The sequence below is a fragment of the Aegilops tauschii genome, chromosome 2 (genome assembly GCF_002575655.3).
Source record: "Aegilops tauschii subsp. strangulata cultivar AL8/78 chromosome 2, Aet v6.0, whole genome shotgun sequence".
NCBI lineage: Eukaryota > Viridiplantae > Streptophyta > Magnoliopsida > Poales > Poaceae > Aegilops > Aegilops tauschii.
The window spans coordinates 33,602,201-33,617,034 of record NC_053036.3 but is presented as its reverse complement, the minus strand read 5'-3'; the positions used below and the strand labels follow the sequence as shown (position 1 = coordinate 33,617,034).

Genomic DNA, 14,834 nt, shown 5'->3' with positions numbered 1-14,834 from the left:
TACAAAAAAATTGGGGGAATCTCTAGAATTATTGTTGCCATCAACCTTCTTGCAAATAGGTCACATGATTTTTTGCCTTGTTAGAAGAGAGATTATGAGGCAATTTGGAGCATGGGAAAAGAAGAGGTGATCATTCTATGTTCGGAACATCACAAATCTTTATTTATGAACATTCATGAAAAACATCATGTTTCCTGATTCTTCATAAACATTTCTGAACTTTCTTTTTAGTTTCGTGTTTTTTCAGGGTTTCTTTCCAAAATATTTATATCCATTTTTTGTTGTCTTATCTTCCATGATTCCTGAAATAGATCTTCCTTTTCAAAACACATTTCCCTTTTTTCATATTTCCTATTTTTTTTCTCTTTTTATTGCTTTCGTTTTCACTACTACTAATACAGGAGCACTTCATCAATCAAACCTCTTTGAGCCAGGTATAGACAAGGGGCCAAATTTATCTGGTTTTGAATGTTATAGTGTCAGCCTTTTCTCATTTTATTATGGACCAAAAGTTAATCAGAAAATAATGCTTTCCTTTATTAAGCTGGACAAAAGATTTCAAGGGAGAAAAACACCTTCATATATACAATACCCTTTACAAAATTAACTAGTACAAGAATTTTGCCATACATACACGGATACACCTCAAAATAAAAAAAATTCAACAAAGGATAGTACGTTCTGTAGCGAACTATTGATCACTCAAAACATATCTCTGCTCAAGACTCATATTTTCATCCAGTTTTTTTGAAACATAAGATAAATTTATTCTTCAAACAATAGCCATATCGTTTACAATTTGTGGAAGAATAAAGTCAGGAGCAATAGAATCCCAGAATTCAGGCACACTAGATCTAAAGCAGTGTTTTGCCAAACAATCCGCAATAAGATTAGCTTCCCTACAGCATTGAACAAAAGTGATATTTGAGAAATCCATAGCCAGCAGGGTTTCATCCAGTTCGTCATATTGATAAGGTACAATGAACATGTTACTACATTCTTAACGATAACGAATCAGCATGCTCTAACAGAGCTAAAATATTCGTCAATGTCATCACAGCATTCCAGAAAAGCGTCTCTGATAGCAGTAAGTTTTGCACAAACATCTTTCATTCCAGGCCTGTCCTTCGGAGCTTTCACGGTACACGACAGTCCAAGGGCAACCAACGGGACAATATATCTCTGCGTCCATACTTCTGCACACCCTTGATGCTCCTCGTGTCCCATACGAGGATCTAGAATCTCCGCGACACTCTCAGGGAACATGGATTCGGAGAAAATGGGAAGGGTAAGCCCATCGACGAACATATCATCGGTTGGTCGTTTTCCGGTAAGCAACTCCAGCAGAAGCACTCCAAAACTATATGCATCAGCTCCTACGGAGATCTCGTAACCCATCCCATACTCTGCGAAGAAGCAATGCTTTAGAATAATGCACATACGTACAGGACAAAGTATAATTAAGTGGAAATGGAAAAGGCAAAACTTACCGGGTGCCATGTACCCAACTGTTCCTCCAACATCATCCAGGCTTTCAGGAATAAACATATCCGGTGACAAAAACTTTGCTGAGCCAAAATCACTGAGCCGCGCGGTCATATCATCGTCCAAAAGGATGTTCTCTGGCTTCAAATCACAATGGATCAAAGGAGGCGTTAGTTGGTTATGGACATAATCAAGAGCAGAAGCCACATCTGCCGCTATGCATATCCTCTTGCCAAAGTTTAGCACTCTGCCTGGGATTCCATTGTGTTGCTCAGAGCGTAACCATCTGTCAAGGCTACCATTAACCATGAACTTGAATATCAGCGCTTTGAACTCATGATTTTGTGAATCAAGTGTCGAGCATACGGTCACAGGACACATTATATTTCTATGGCGGGTGTTTCGTAGCACTTCACACTCAATAAAGTAACTATCACACCCGCCAGGTTCACTCAAGTTGAATACTTTGATGGCAACCAATCTCCTGTCGGACTTGAACCTACCAAAATAAATTGATCCAGTACAGGTTGAGCTGATAGTATGAAGCGAAGAAAACCAGTTGGTAGCTTTAAGAATGTCCTGATATGACACCCTCTTCAGCTTCTTCTCATCGTTGAATGGAACTGTATGCATTTCTCTTCTCTTCTGATGGGCAAAAAAACAAAACATCTTCTTGGACACAACAGCCAATTGTAAAAATGAGAATACCGCTCTCTTCCAAAGAGTGGGTAGAAACCATAGCAAGACTAGGAAAGCAATAGTAAGTGGTGGTATTACAATTAGCAGCAAGGTTGCCAGCGAGGACATATGATGCTTTGTTTTATTTGCTGAAGCTGAGATGCCAGGACAAATTGGTAATGCCAGCCTGGAGGAATTCGAACAGAGTCCCTTGTTATCATCCAAAAGTACTGCGGTAGAATTCTCAAAGATCCCACTTGTAGGAACAGCTCCTTCCAAGTTGTTGTAAGATAGATCAAGTTGCTCCAGCATATGAAGGTGCTCAAAGAATTCAGGCACGGCACCGGATAAGTCATTGTGAGAAAGATTAATCTGCACGGTTGATACTAACTGCCATCTTGCTGGAATTTGTCCATATAACTTGTTTCCTTCCATGTGAAGGGATGTTGGACCAGCACCAGTACCAACTGTACCAAGTTCCAGTGGCAGTTCCCCAGTGAGATTGTTGTGTGAGAAGTCCAGACCGAGGGAGAATGGAGGGTTAGCAAAGAGTTCGACTGGTATTGACCCATCTAGGTTGTTTCGAGACAAATTTAGTTCAAGAAGTCCCTTGCACTGACCTAAACTACCAGGTATGTTACCAGTGAACTTGTTATCACTAAGATAAAGCTTGCCCAGTTGAGTAATGTCACCAACTGAAGGAGGGATCTGACCTGATAATTTGTTCTTTGATAGATTTAGGATATATAGGTTTTGCAGCTTACCAATGGTAGAAGGTATGCTTCCAGAAAGAAAATTGTTTTCCATCCTAAGTGAAGTGAGATTAACAAGATTGCTAATTTCAACAGGTATGGAGCCTGAAATTTGGTTTGACCCAAGCGACAAATCTTGTAGCCTTGTGGAAAGATTAACAACTGCTACAGGTAAGCTGCCATTCAGAGCATTCCCTTCCAAGGAAAACTTTGTCAGCTGGGAGCAATTTGCTAGAGATGTAAGAAATGACCAGTCATGTGCTTCTAGCAAGTTACTCCCCAAAACTAACCGACGCAAGTTTGCCAAAGAACCGAGAGATGGAACAGAGCCATGCAAGGAGTTGTTTGAAAGATCAAGCATTTGAAGATTTGACATGTTGGCTAGTGAAGTAGGGATCAGGCCCTCCAGCCTGTTGCTTCCCATAATTAGGGACTGGAGGTTCGGTAGTGAGTGACCAATGTAAGATGGTAACTGTCCAACAAGGCCATTGCTGCCAACACTAAAGTTTTTGAGTGATGACATGTTATAAAGGGAAACCGGGACATTACCTGATAAACTGTTGAAACTTAGGTCAAGCTCAAGCAGTTTTGTAGTGTGACCTATAGCTTCTGGAATTAATCCTGATAGCTTATTTTGGCCGAGCAATATAGAAGTGAGGGAAGAAACATTTCCTATCGAAGGAGGTATGCTTCCAGAGAGGAAGTTCCCTGTCAGGCAAAGAAATTTGAGTGCTGTGACCTTATGGAAACGTGGGATGAGACCAGTGAAAGAATTCTTCTGGAGATCAACCTTAGTAAGCTTAGATAAGTTATCAAACAAAGTAGAAGGGATCTCTCCAGAGAGGTTATTACGTGACAGTATAAGTGTGTTGAGTGAGGAGCAATTGGTCAATGAGAGAGGGATACCGCCTGTAAGAGTGTTGTTTCCAAGATTGACATAGCTAAGAGAATTGCTAGTGCCTAAGGAATCAGGTATGTTACCTTCAAGGTTGTTGTTGGAAAGATGCAGTGTATGGAGGTTTGGAAGCTTACCCAACTCTCCAGGGATGGTTCCCGATAGATCATTATCAGCAAGGTTCATCGAAGATAGAAAAGTCAAGTTGCCTACACATCCAGATATTTGCCCACTGAGACGAGCGGAGGTGAGGTTAAGTGAGACCACACGGGGTGGAAACTTTGTGCCGCAAATGACCCCTTTCCAGCAGCAAAAGTTAAGTGAGTCATCACTCCATGAATTTAGGATGTCAAGGGGATAAGAGTTGGTGCCGGACTTGAAGCAAAGGAGGGCTTGGCGATCAATCTCGGACTTGTTTTCTTGCGCTGCTTCGAGTGTTGTAGTGTTGAAGGAGAAAAGGATGAGAAAAATACAGAGTAGAGACAAAAATGAGGGCATGATGTTCAGAGCTTACAGGATGTGGAAGAACCAGGAAGTTGGGAGAACTTTAGGTTGGAGCTTGGGCGATCTTGTGTGTAAAATGTAGATGCCATTTAAAGGATTTGTCTGCCGGAATGAATGGGCCTGGAGTTATGCTAGACTATTGACTTGACTTAACAAACAATGGTGGGCTGTCTGGCCCTGAACGTGTTGCAAGGGTAAAGAGAAGTAGAAGAATGAAACAAATACCTGTCGAAGAAAACGTGTGCAGGCCGAGTAATGGATTGTGACTAGTAGAATTGCAGTAATAGAAAAATTAAAACTGGAAGAGGAAAGGTGAATTATTTCAGACAGCGACACAAGGATGTTGTAAGACTAGTCGTGCCTCATACCGTGACTGTAACATGCCGAGCACACATCAAACAAACAGGATGAACAAGCCAAGGGACGACACCAAGGCAAACAAAGCCATTGACAGCCGCTGAAGTTGTGAGATTTGGTAGCATCGACCCAAGACCAGATACACAAACCTGAACCACTCAAAGTGATTACACATTTCTTCATAGAGCAAACTGATTCAGAATTGCAATTTCGTGATGCACCAACATGCTTCATAACTGAATTTGAATGTGGCAACGCAGCATGGAACAATGTAATTCCGAGTAGATAACTGCATTTCATCCAATTTAGCATGGAAAATTGGGAACCTAACTGCAGGACTTACCTCATACAAGGCGCAGCTACTTACACTAGTTCCACGCCCCCGACGCGAGGGTTGCTGCTGGGATTTGAGACTCCGAGGTTTCTGAAGGCGGAGGAGGCCGCGGGCGAGAGCGAATCCGACGAGCTGCGACTGCGCATCCGAAGTTCCGAACGAAGGAACCCTAGGCGAGGCTCGCGCGGCGACGGCCAGTGGTGGCCTTGTCACCGCGGCGCAACGAGCTGCGCGGACTCTGGAGGTGGCGAGGAATGAATGGAGAGGAGCAGCTGGAGGCGTTCGATGCCGGCCGCGGAGAAGGCAAGCGGGCGCGGCGGTGGCGGCGGCGGGGAAGTCGCCGGAGGGTCAGAGTCTCTCCTCACGCCGTCAAGTAACGGAGTCCGAGCACGAGGATCCAATGGCTGAGACTGCATCTTCGAGTTTACTGCTACGCTGCGTGAAACCGATCAGATTAGATTTATAATATATTGCTAATTCAAAAAAAAAATTGCTACAAAGGTGAACTGAAGTGAGCCATATATAATCAAAACTATCTTAGAGTACACCCGGGCATGGACAGCCTGGCCCCGTGACCCTGTCTGGGCCGGGCCAGGCTTGACATTCGGGCTGGGCTCGGGCCTTGTTTTGTAGCCCAAAAGATAGTTCGGGCCAGGCTCGGGCTTCTCTTTTTTTTATTGTGGGCCGGGCTTTACGCTTCGGGTTGGGCTTTCGGGCTTCAGACTGGGCTTGCACGTGCGTACACTAAAAAACTACATTCGGGCCAGGCTTTCAAGCTTCGGGCTTGATTTCGGGCCGGGCTCGGGTTTGAAAACAAAGAGTATTTCGGGCTTCGAGCAGGGCTCGGGCTTGAGAAATGAAAGTCGGGCTTTACAAGGCCCCCAGCTCGACACCCAATAATAAGGCAAGACCACTTTTTGAGCAAAACAGTGCTTCAATAGGTGGACGTGAACGATGGCGACGCACCCGCTACAATCAAAAGCCACTCATGGTAAGTTTGGGAATCGGTGCAGATTTTCGTTTAATTGACAGCAAGATCACAATACAACGTGCTTGAGTATATGCCAACGGTAAAAAGCTGTTCATACTCATTTAATTTGAGGTAGTGTGTCTAACAAAGCGTAGCAAATATGTCAACAAAGTAAAGTTTAAATTGTAAATATAGCAATTTCGTTTGTGTGTATGTGACATGATATATTAATTTTGATTGCGGTGATTAATTGCACCTTTCTCAAAATTTGTATTGTTAATTTTTCAGCCATTTTATAAGAGAATAATTCCTAAGATTCTGTAAAAAAATCCTGAGATTATTATGAATTTCTTTTAAAGAACTATTACCACGATGCTCTCAATTTTTCACTTAAGATAAAAAAAATGTTGAAAAATCTCTCAGATTTATTTACGTAATTTTCTAGAAATTTGATAGAAATTTTCTAGGAACTTGTTACAAACAAAATATTAGATGTATTACATGATTGAAAACGTAGGGTCAATCGAATCCCAAGATTATCATTAAAAGGTTCCTAGAATTATTACCATGACGTTTTTAGTTTTTCACTTAAGATAAAAACGTAGGGTAGAAGCCGCCGCGCAGAGGAGAGCTCCCAGCCTCCCATCCCCCCCGCCCCGAACCGATGGATCTTAACGACGCGAGCGCCACCCGCCATCGCCCGCCGACCCGCGTGCCTCCTGCCGGGGGGAAAGGCTAAGGCACCATGGCAGATGCGGTGTGAGGGGCGGCGTCTCGAGCCCCGGCGCGGGCAGGCATCGCACACCCAAGCCCAAAGGCTACATCCTCGACATGTTCCCCTACCCCAGGTACTCTATACATCTGTATTTGTCTGTCCACACGAATTTGTGCTCGAATTCGTCAGAGTTGACTACGTGATAATGTGATTTGTGCTTGACCTGCTACTGCTAGGATGCTAGGGCGTGACTGAATTTCCCGACTGAAAAATTCGTTAAAGGCCAAGTTCGAGAGAGGCAGCCGCGGTGGCTTCCATGGCAGGTGAAGGAGAAAAGGTGGATTTTGAGATGAAGAAGAAGAAGGGGGAGAGGTGATGCTGGCAATGCCTGCCCGCCGTATACGGTGTACCTAACGCCTACAATTCAATCAGGTACTGTATTATCATGTGGCGAGGAATGCTGGGAACAGTTCCTTTTTGGCAGCCATCTCTTTCAGATTTACCAGATGGTTCGTGTGGAAGATGTTCGATGATGGGGATAGCTGGACCTTGACTGCAAAATGATGTGTATCAAGAATTAAGCTTCCTGCCATTACAACAAAGATGGGCGCAGAAATCTTTGGCTTGCCCTGCTTCTTGTCCTTGATGACTGGCTTGGCACTTTGGAGGATCAACTACGTTGCACCATAATAGGGCACTTCCTGAACCGTACTGGAATCCAGAAAATTGGTTTCAAGAAACTGTGAAATACACCGTCGACAAATATTTATTATTGTTACTTGATGGTGACAAATAAATGATGGCAAGTGAGTAGCCAACTTGTCCCCTATTCTACTACTTAGCTCTGTTAATATTTCCATCATTGGGTGGATTTTGGGGTAAAGAAGCTGTAGGTTGTATAACAAGCATGGAATTGTATTTGCACTTTGATAGACTGGTATATGCAAACGTTTTCTTTACCCGCATAAACCTCTCACATGTTCCTTTTGTGCCCAGGCTATTTTTCAATCATCCGGGGGCGTGATCTAGAAGCAAGCTAACCAAGACGGCACTGAAGTCAAAGTCAAGTACAAGTTTCTGCTCCCCTTCCTTACTTCCACACACACACACACACACACACACACACACACACACACACACACATATATATATATATAAGCACACACACACACACGCAAATATTTAATAAGCACATTCCATTAGGACAAGAAGAGAGACATGGCTCCTCAAGTTTTTGGCACCCAATCTCTGATTCCTCTGTCCCACCATGCACTCTTCCTTCTTTGCACCATCCTCATATTTCAATCCTCCAACACAATCATATTCTCATCAGCACAGGCTACCAACAAAACCGAAGATGACCGGCAAGCTCTTCTTTGCTTCAAATCTGGCATCTCCAAGGACCCTGCCGGTGTTCTTCGATCATGGCGCAGTGACAACTTCTGTGGCTGGCGAGGGGTCACCTGCAGCACCACCCTCCCAATCCGCGCCGTGTCCCTCCAACTCAGGTCTACGCTGCTCACAGGAACACTATCCAGTTGCATGGCAGCCCTTAATTCTCTAGTTCAGTTGAACCTTGGGAACAATAAGTTATCTGGAAGCGTACCTGAAGAGATAGGTGAGCTTCGGAGCCTCCAAACCCTGATGCTTGCTGGCAACAGGCTTTCAGGTACCATCCCTCTGTCATTAGGTACAGCTGCATCTCTTAGATATGTCAACCTTGCAAACAATTCTCTTAGCGGAGCTATCCCTGTTTCCTTAGCAAATAGTTCATCACTCAGTGAGATAATCCTCTCACGTAATGACTTATCTGGGGTGATCCCAGCTACTTTGTTCAACTCATCCAAACTTGTTGCTGTTGACCTCCGGTCGAATGCTCTCTCCGGGCCTATCCCACATTTCCAAAAGATGGGACCTCTGCAATTTCTCAGTCTTACAGGGAATTTACTTTCTGGTACTGTACCAGCATCTTTAGGAAATGTTTCATCCTTGCGTTCCCTCCTACTAGCACAAAACATCTTAATAGGATCAATTCCAGAAACTTTGGGTCAAATTTCAAACCTAACAACGCTAGATCTAAGTTACAATAATTTCTCGGGGTATGTCCCAGCCACACTGTACAATGTGTCATCACTCACACTCTTTAGCTTAGGCAGCAACAATTTTATTGGACAGATACCTTCTAAAATTGGCCACTCACTTCCAAATCTTCAAACATTGCTAATGGGAGGCAACAGATTTCGTGGACCAATCCCAGATTCTCTGACCAACATGTCAAAGCTCCAAGTGCTTGATCTTTCAAGCAACTTGCTGACGGGCGTGGTGCCATCTTTAGGATCCTTGGCAAACTTGAGTGTACTGCTTCTAGGAGATAATAAACTCGAAGCTGATAACTGGGCATTCCTTACCTCTCTGACCAATTGCACTCAGTTGTTAATATTATCAGTAGATGGAAATATCCTGAATGGAAGTTTGCCAAAAGCAGTGGGCAAACTTTCAACAAAGCTTCAGCGGTTAAGCTTTGGTAGAAACCAAATTTCTGGAAACATACCAGCTGAGATAGGCAAGCTTGTAAGTCTCGCTCTGCTTGACATGGGCCAGAACATGCTCTCAGGACAAATTCCCCCGAGTGTTGGGAACTTGAGCAATTTGTTTATCCTGGAACTATCGAGGAATAGATTATCAGGTCAGATTCCATCAACGGTTGGTTATCTTCCTCAACTCGGCCAGTTTTATCTTGATGACAACAGTTTGTCTGGAAACATACCAGCAACTATAGGACAATGCAAAAGTCTAGATATGCTGAACTTATCGGTCAACAACCTTGATGGATCCATACCAAGAGAACTCCTAAATATTTCTTCCCTTTCATTGGGTTTGGACTTGTCAAACAACAACCTGGATGGGCCGGTACCAAGGGAAGTTGGTAACCTGATCAATCTTGGCCTTCTTAATGTTTCCAACAACAAATTGTCGGGTAGCCTTCCTTCTGAACTTGGCATGTGTATTCGTCTGACATCCCTTCAGATTGAAAGCAACATGCTTAGTGGGATTATTCCTCAGTCTCTCGCTGCACTAAGGGGCTTAGACCAAATAGATCTGTCTGACAACAATTTAACTGGTGAAGTTCCGCAGTTTTTTGAGGGCTTCAGCAGCATAAGTTACATTGATATATCAAACAACAAATTTGAAGGGCCAATCCCGACTGGTGGTATATTCAGAAATTCAACTAAGGTATCCCTGCAAGGTAACAAAGGGTTATGTGAAACTGCTGCTGCCATATTTGGACTTCCCATTTGCCCAACCACCTCTCCCACCACCTCATCAACAAAAAGGAAGATCAACACACGCCTGCTGCTGATAATAGCTCCAGCAGTTACTATTGCTTTGTTCTCATTATTATGTGTTGTTGTCACTGTTATGAAGGGGACTAAAGCTCAACCATCTGAAAGTTTCAAGGAGACAATGAAGAGGGTGTCATATGGGGACATCCTTAAAGCCACCAATTGGTTCTCCCCGGTCAACAGGATCAGCTCCAGTCACACAGCATCAGTCTACATTGGTCGGTTTGAGTTCGAAACGGATCTAGTGGCCATCAAGGTCTTCCATCTTAGCGAGCAAGGTTCGAGGAATAGCTTTTTCAGCGAGTGTGAAGTACTAAAACACACCCGCCACCGTAATCTGGCTCAAGCTATTACCCTTTGCTCAACGGTTGATTTTGAGGGCGATGAGTTCAAGGCTATAGTATACGAGTTCATGGCAAATGGTAGCCTGGACATGTGGATACACCCAAGGGTTGGCAGCTCAAGGAGGCTGCTGAGCTTGGGCCAGCGGATAAGTATTGCTGCTGATGTGGCTTCCGCTCTGGACTATATGCACGACCAACTGACACCTCCTTTGATTCACTGTGATTTGAAGCCAAGCAATGTTCTGCTGGACTATGACATGACCTCACGCATTGGTGACTTTGGGTCCGCCAAGTTTCTCTCTTCAAGTAGTGGTAGGCCAGAAGGCTTCATTGGTATCGGAGGAACAATTGGATATATAGCTCCTGGTAAGTTGCACTTCTGTTTTCTTTGAGACACTACCAAGTTTGATTCTGATCTGTCTTTGTTTTGTTAGTTTCACAAGTATTTATGCGCATTACTCCTGTTTTACAGAGTATGGGATGGGATGCAAAGTCTCAACAGGAGGCGACGTGTACGGTTTCGGGGTGCTGCTACTGGAGATGCTCACGGCGATGCGACCGACGGACACACAATGTGGCAACGCCCTCAGCCTCCACAAGTATGTTGATCGAGCCTTCCCTGAGAGGATCGCTGAGGTTATAGATCCCCACATGCCATCCGAGGAGGATGAGGCGGCTGCTTCTGTACGTATGCAGAACTACATTATACCTTTGGTCAGTATTGGCCTGATGTGTACCATGGAATCGCCGAAAGATAGACCAGGAATGCATGATGTCTGTGCTAAAATTGTTGCCATCAAAGAGGCATTTGTTGAGACCTTGTGATCATGGCAACTAATGGGTTGGGCAGTAGCTGTTAAAGATTATGTATACATAATTACATATTCAGAAGTACAGTACAGTGACTACACTACTGTAATGCTTATATACAAAATTACAGTAGCTGTACCACTTGTAGAACAATTCCAACATTTTTTTTGTATGTATCTGGTAAATGTGCACCACTATGCTATGGGCCCGCCAAAATAAGCGGTGTAAATCTTTCTCTTTTTATTACTCAGATTGAAGTGATATTTTTTAACATTTGGGGGGAGCGTTGAAGCTCTTTTAAAGTTTGTTTCACTGAAATGACATAGGTGTGATATTTTGAAATGCTATTAGTTACTGTACATATTTCTGAGACAAGTATCGTTTATTTAATTACTTTTTGGAGCCATGAATTCAAATACTGAAGAACACTCAACTTTCAAACCAGATAAATTTGGCCCCTTGCCTGACTCAAAACGGTTTGATGGATGAAGCAATAAAGACTGGATAGAATTAGGCAATATGTAAAAGGGAAATGTGTTCAAAAGGGACTATTTAAAACAAAATATTGAAGATAAATTACTAGAAAAACTGAAAATAATAGGCAATGTAAACATAAATGTTTAGAAACATTTATGAAGAACCAAGAAACATGATGTTTTTCATGAATGTTCATACAAGATTTCTGAAGTTCCGTAAAAGGTTGAAAGCAATAAGCATAGACAAAATCAGGAAATATCAAGGAAAACATGTTTTGAAATGAGAAATATTATATCAGCTCTGTTACAACATGTTCATACGGTATTCAAGTAAAAATCATTTTGTAACTAGTAGAGTGCATCTTGTATTTTATTTATTTGACAAACTATAAGTAACTTTGAGCACATTGAAAATATCAACTATGCTTTGTTGACGTTTATTTTATTTTTGATATGGACGGGTATGCATAGTGAGATTCTTGCATACTAATTAATTTGCAAAGGTAACTGTATACATAAAGGTGATTTTTCCCATGAAATCTATATTTATATCTATACCTATCTAATAAAAAGGGGCTATTACTTTTGGCGGTACATCAAAAATTGCCCCCAAATTTGCAAAATATGAACCACCAATACCTCTTAGAAGTGACAAAAAACGTTTTGCAGGGAATCCCCCGCCTGGGCCGGCCCAAGCATCGGGACCTACTACACTGAGCTCGGCGCGCAGGAGAAAACAGAGAGCGCCCGTTTGGGCCGGCCCATGAGCGGGCCTGTTTTCTTTTAGTTTCGTTTTTTTATTTTTATTTTTCTGTTCCGTTTTTGTTTTTTCTACTTTAAATAAATTTGAACTTAAAAAATCTTTTGACATTTAAACAAACTGAGAATTTTGAAATAAAATTTTCAAGAAAACATAAAATGTTTGTGAATTCTATAAATGCTCGGGATTTTGTAAAAAATCTTCGCATATTCAAAACAATGTTTATAAAATCATAAAAAAATCTTTGATTTTTTTAAAAAGTACACGTATTAAATTGTTTTAATGAAATTGAAAAAAATGTTTGCTAATTCAAAAAATGTTCATGCAATTTAAGAAATGTCCAAAAAAAATAAAAAAAGTTCGTGAATTATGAAAGAGTTTATCGATTCAGAAAATGTTGATACATTTCAAAAAATGTTTGTGAATTTAAAAAAATTCCACCAATTTCGAAAAAAAATCGTCTATTCTAGAATGTTTCGCCGCTTCAAAAGAATATGCTTAAAAACCGTTCGCAATATTAAAAAAAACACAAATTTTAAAAAATGTTTTTAAATAGTAAAAAATGTTCCCAAATTTGTAAAAATGTTCACGCTCCTGACTCTTTGTGACTATATACCCGCGTGAATTTTGAAGACTTAACTACCAGGGTGGATCGGACGATTATAATATATTTTTGGAAAAATGTTTCTTGAAACTCATAATATTTCTTTGAAATTCCAAGCTTTTTTACAACCATGATATTTTTTAAAAATGTGAACATTGCTTCAATTGTAAATAAATTTAAAAAAAAGAAACATTTTCTTGCATTTGTGAACAAATTTTCAAAATCATGCGATGAGATGTGAACAAAATGTGGTCATCGCCATTGGAGATTACGGTTTTTTTCTCCCGTTGCAACGCACGGGCCCTTTTGCTAGCAAGTCAATAACATGTTTAGTTTATTTACCAGTTAACATCCCCCATTTGTTATCAATTGTTATTTTAAACACCTCTTAGCAGCTTGACGGGTAATCTTTTAAGGAGGGGTCTTAATGGTGCATTCTGCATTACTAGACCATTTTAACGTAAAAGAAGGGTATGCATATGCAATGCAAATTTGGGGCTAGATAGTAACATAATATATAATTCTCTTTTGCTCTATAATTATCTTTCCTCACATGGATGAGGTTGTACATTGCTTGAATTCTCCATGGCATCTAGCCATTTATTGGTAAGTATTCTATCTTGAATAAGTTTGTTGTAGCACTTATCTGTGTTTTTCTTGTTTGATCTGATGAGCTCTCCCTTGGATCTCATTTTGACATTTATGATTTATCTATGGAGTAACCAATAATCTTAGGATTAAACTCCCAATATTATCACCAGATCATCGTTGTGGGTTTTCTTATAGCTAGTGATGGTTACTTTTAATAGTATAAAAATAGTTGGGGTGTTTTGTCTCTAAGGGATCTTACAAATGCCACTGTTACATACTATTTTTTCATGCAAAATGCAGATTGTGACACGTAATTGCACTGCCAAAGCCTTATATTAAGGCTATAGGAAGATGGATCTTTTTTCCCGGTTTTCCTAGAGAGCAGATGATAGGAGGCAGCTAGCTCTAGCCTCGACCAGCCGGCGCCGACACGGTTCTCTTGACCTCCGCCGGCCACTGCAGTGGCAGGAGGATGGGGGAACCACAGATCTGAGTTTCGCGACCCATGTCTTGTAGAGTCTTTGATTTGTCGTCGGTGAACATGGGGTAGTGGCGGCGATGGAAATAATGGTTCATTAGCTTTCCTCACATCAATGTTCTTTCGTCGGGTACTCAGTCTGGATTGATTAGCATTTGTTCATAACAACGAAGTCTCGTGGAAGGGACGACATTGCGGTGCATTTTTGTTCTCTAGTTCCATCTCCGTACGATGAAGCTTAGCCATGCAACTCCATCATGGAACTTGTGAGGTTTGTGTCCTCTCTCTGGCTGAGGTTGGGATTATCTTCTGGTCCTTCCAAGTGTCGGCTTCTTCGAAACGACGATCTATTCAGTTCATGGTCGCCAACATTTTCTGCTCTACATCAACGACTTCTCGGCTGATCGTCCTACATGGTTATGGGTTTTAACAAGATTGCTCTGGTAAGATAATCCTTAGAGGCTGCAACAAGTTTTGATTACCATGCGCCGCCGGGGATTTAGAAGGAAGCAGACGGTACTGGTTTGTTTAAGGACTTGTGTGTATAATTTTTAATTCTTGCAAGGGCTAATTTTATTTAATATCTGGTCTTCAGCCCAAAAAACACTATATTAATATCTTTCATTATTTCCTTAAGCATTTAAAAATTGTTATCAAAGAGTATTTTCATTGACCATCGTATCTGCATTCCTTGGAGCCAATCCACCAGAGTTCAAGTCCTAAATTCGATATTGATG

General features: G+C 41.8%; 2 protein-coding genes across 9 annotated transcripts; one reads left to right on the top strand and one right to left on the bottom strand.

The window, feature by feature from the left end:
* Nucleotides 1–742: 742 nt before the first annotated feature.
* On the bottom strand, nucleotides 743–5,370 carry LOC109754287 (uncharacterized). Of its 2 annotated transcripts, XM_073509440.1 has the most exons (3): nucleotides 3,897–4,483; nucleotides 1,491–3,824; nucleotides 743–1,406 (listed from the first exon to the last, which is right to left on the bottom strand). In XM_073509440.1, exons 1-3 carry the CDS (start codon nucleotides 4,306–4,308, stop codon nucleotides 1,015–1,017), a joined length of 3,138 nt encoding a protein of 1,045 aa, XP_073365541.1. In that variant the 5' UTR covers nucleotides 4,309–4,483; the 3' UTR covers nucleotides 743–1,014. The 2 variants fall into 2 exon arrangements, with proteins under 2 accessions (XP_073365541.1, XP_020168781.1); XM_020313192.4 differs by having other exon boundaries at nucleotides 1,491–5,370.
* A 1,220-nt stretch (nucleotides 5,371–6,590) lies between these two features.
* LOC109754286 (uncharacterized) lies at nucleotides 6,591–11,506 on the top strand. Of its 7 annotated transcripts, none has more exons than XM_073509436.1 (4): nucleotides 6,591–6,823; nucleotides 6,927–7,496; nucleotides 7,687–10,690; nucleotides 10,750–11,506. In XM_073509436.1, exons 3-4 carry the CDS (start codon nucleotides 7,909–7,911, stop codon nucleotides 10,785–10,787), a joined length of 2,820 nt encoding a protein of 939 aa, XP_073365537.1. In that variant the 5' UTR covers nucleotides 6,591–6,823; nucleotides 6,927–7,496; nucleotides 7,687–7,908; the 3' UTR covers nucleotides 10,788–11,506. The 7 variants fall into 7 exon arrangements, with proteins under 7 accessions (XP_073365537.1, XP_020168780.1, XP_040257391.1 ...); XM_020313191.3 differs by having other exon boundaries at nucleotides 6,596–6,823; nucleotides 7,687–10,744; nucleotides 10,851–11,506; XM_040401457.2 differs by having other exon boundaries at nucleotides 6,601–6,823; nucleotides 6,973–7,496; nucleotides 7,687–10,744; nucleotides 10,851–11,506.
* The last annotated feature ends 3,328 nt before the right edge of the window (nucleotides 11,507–14,834 follow it).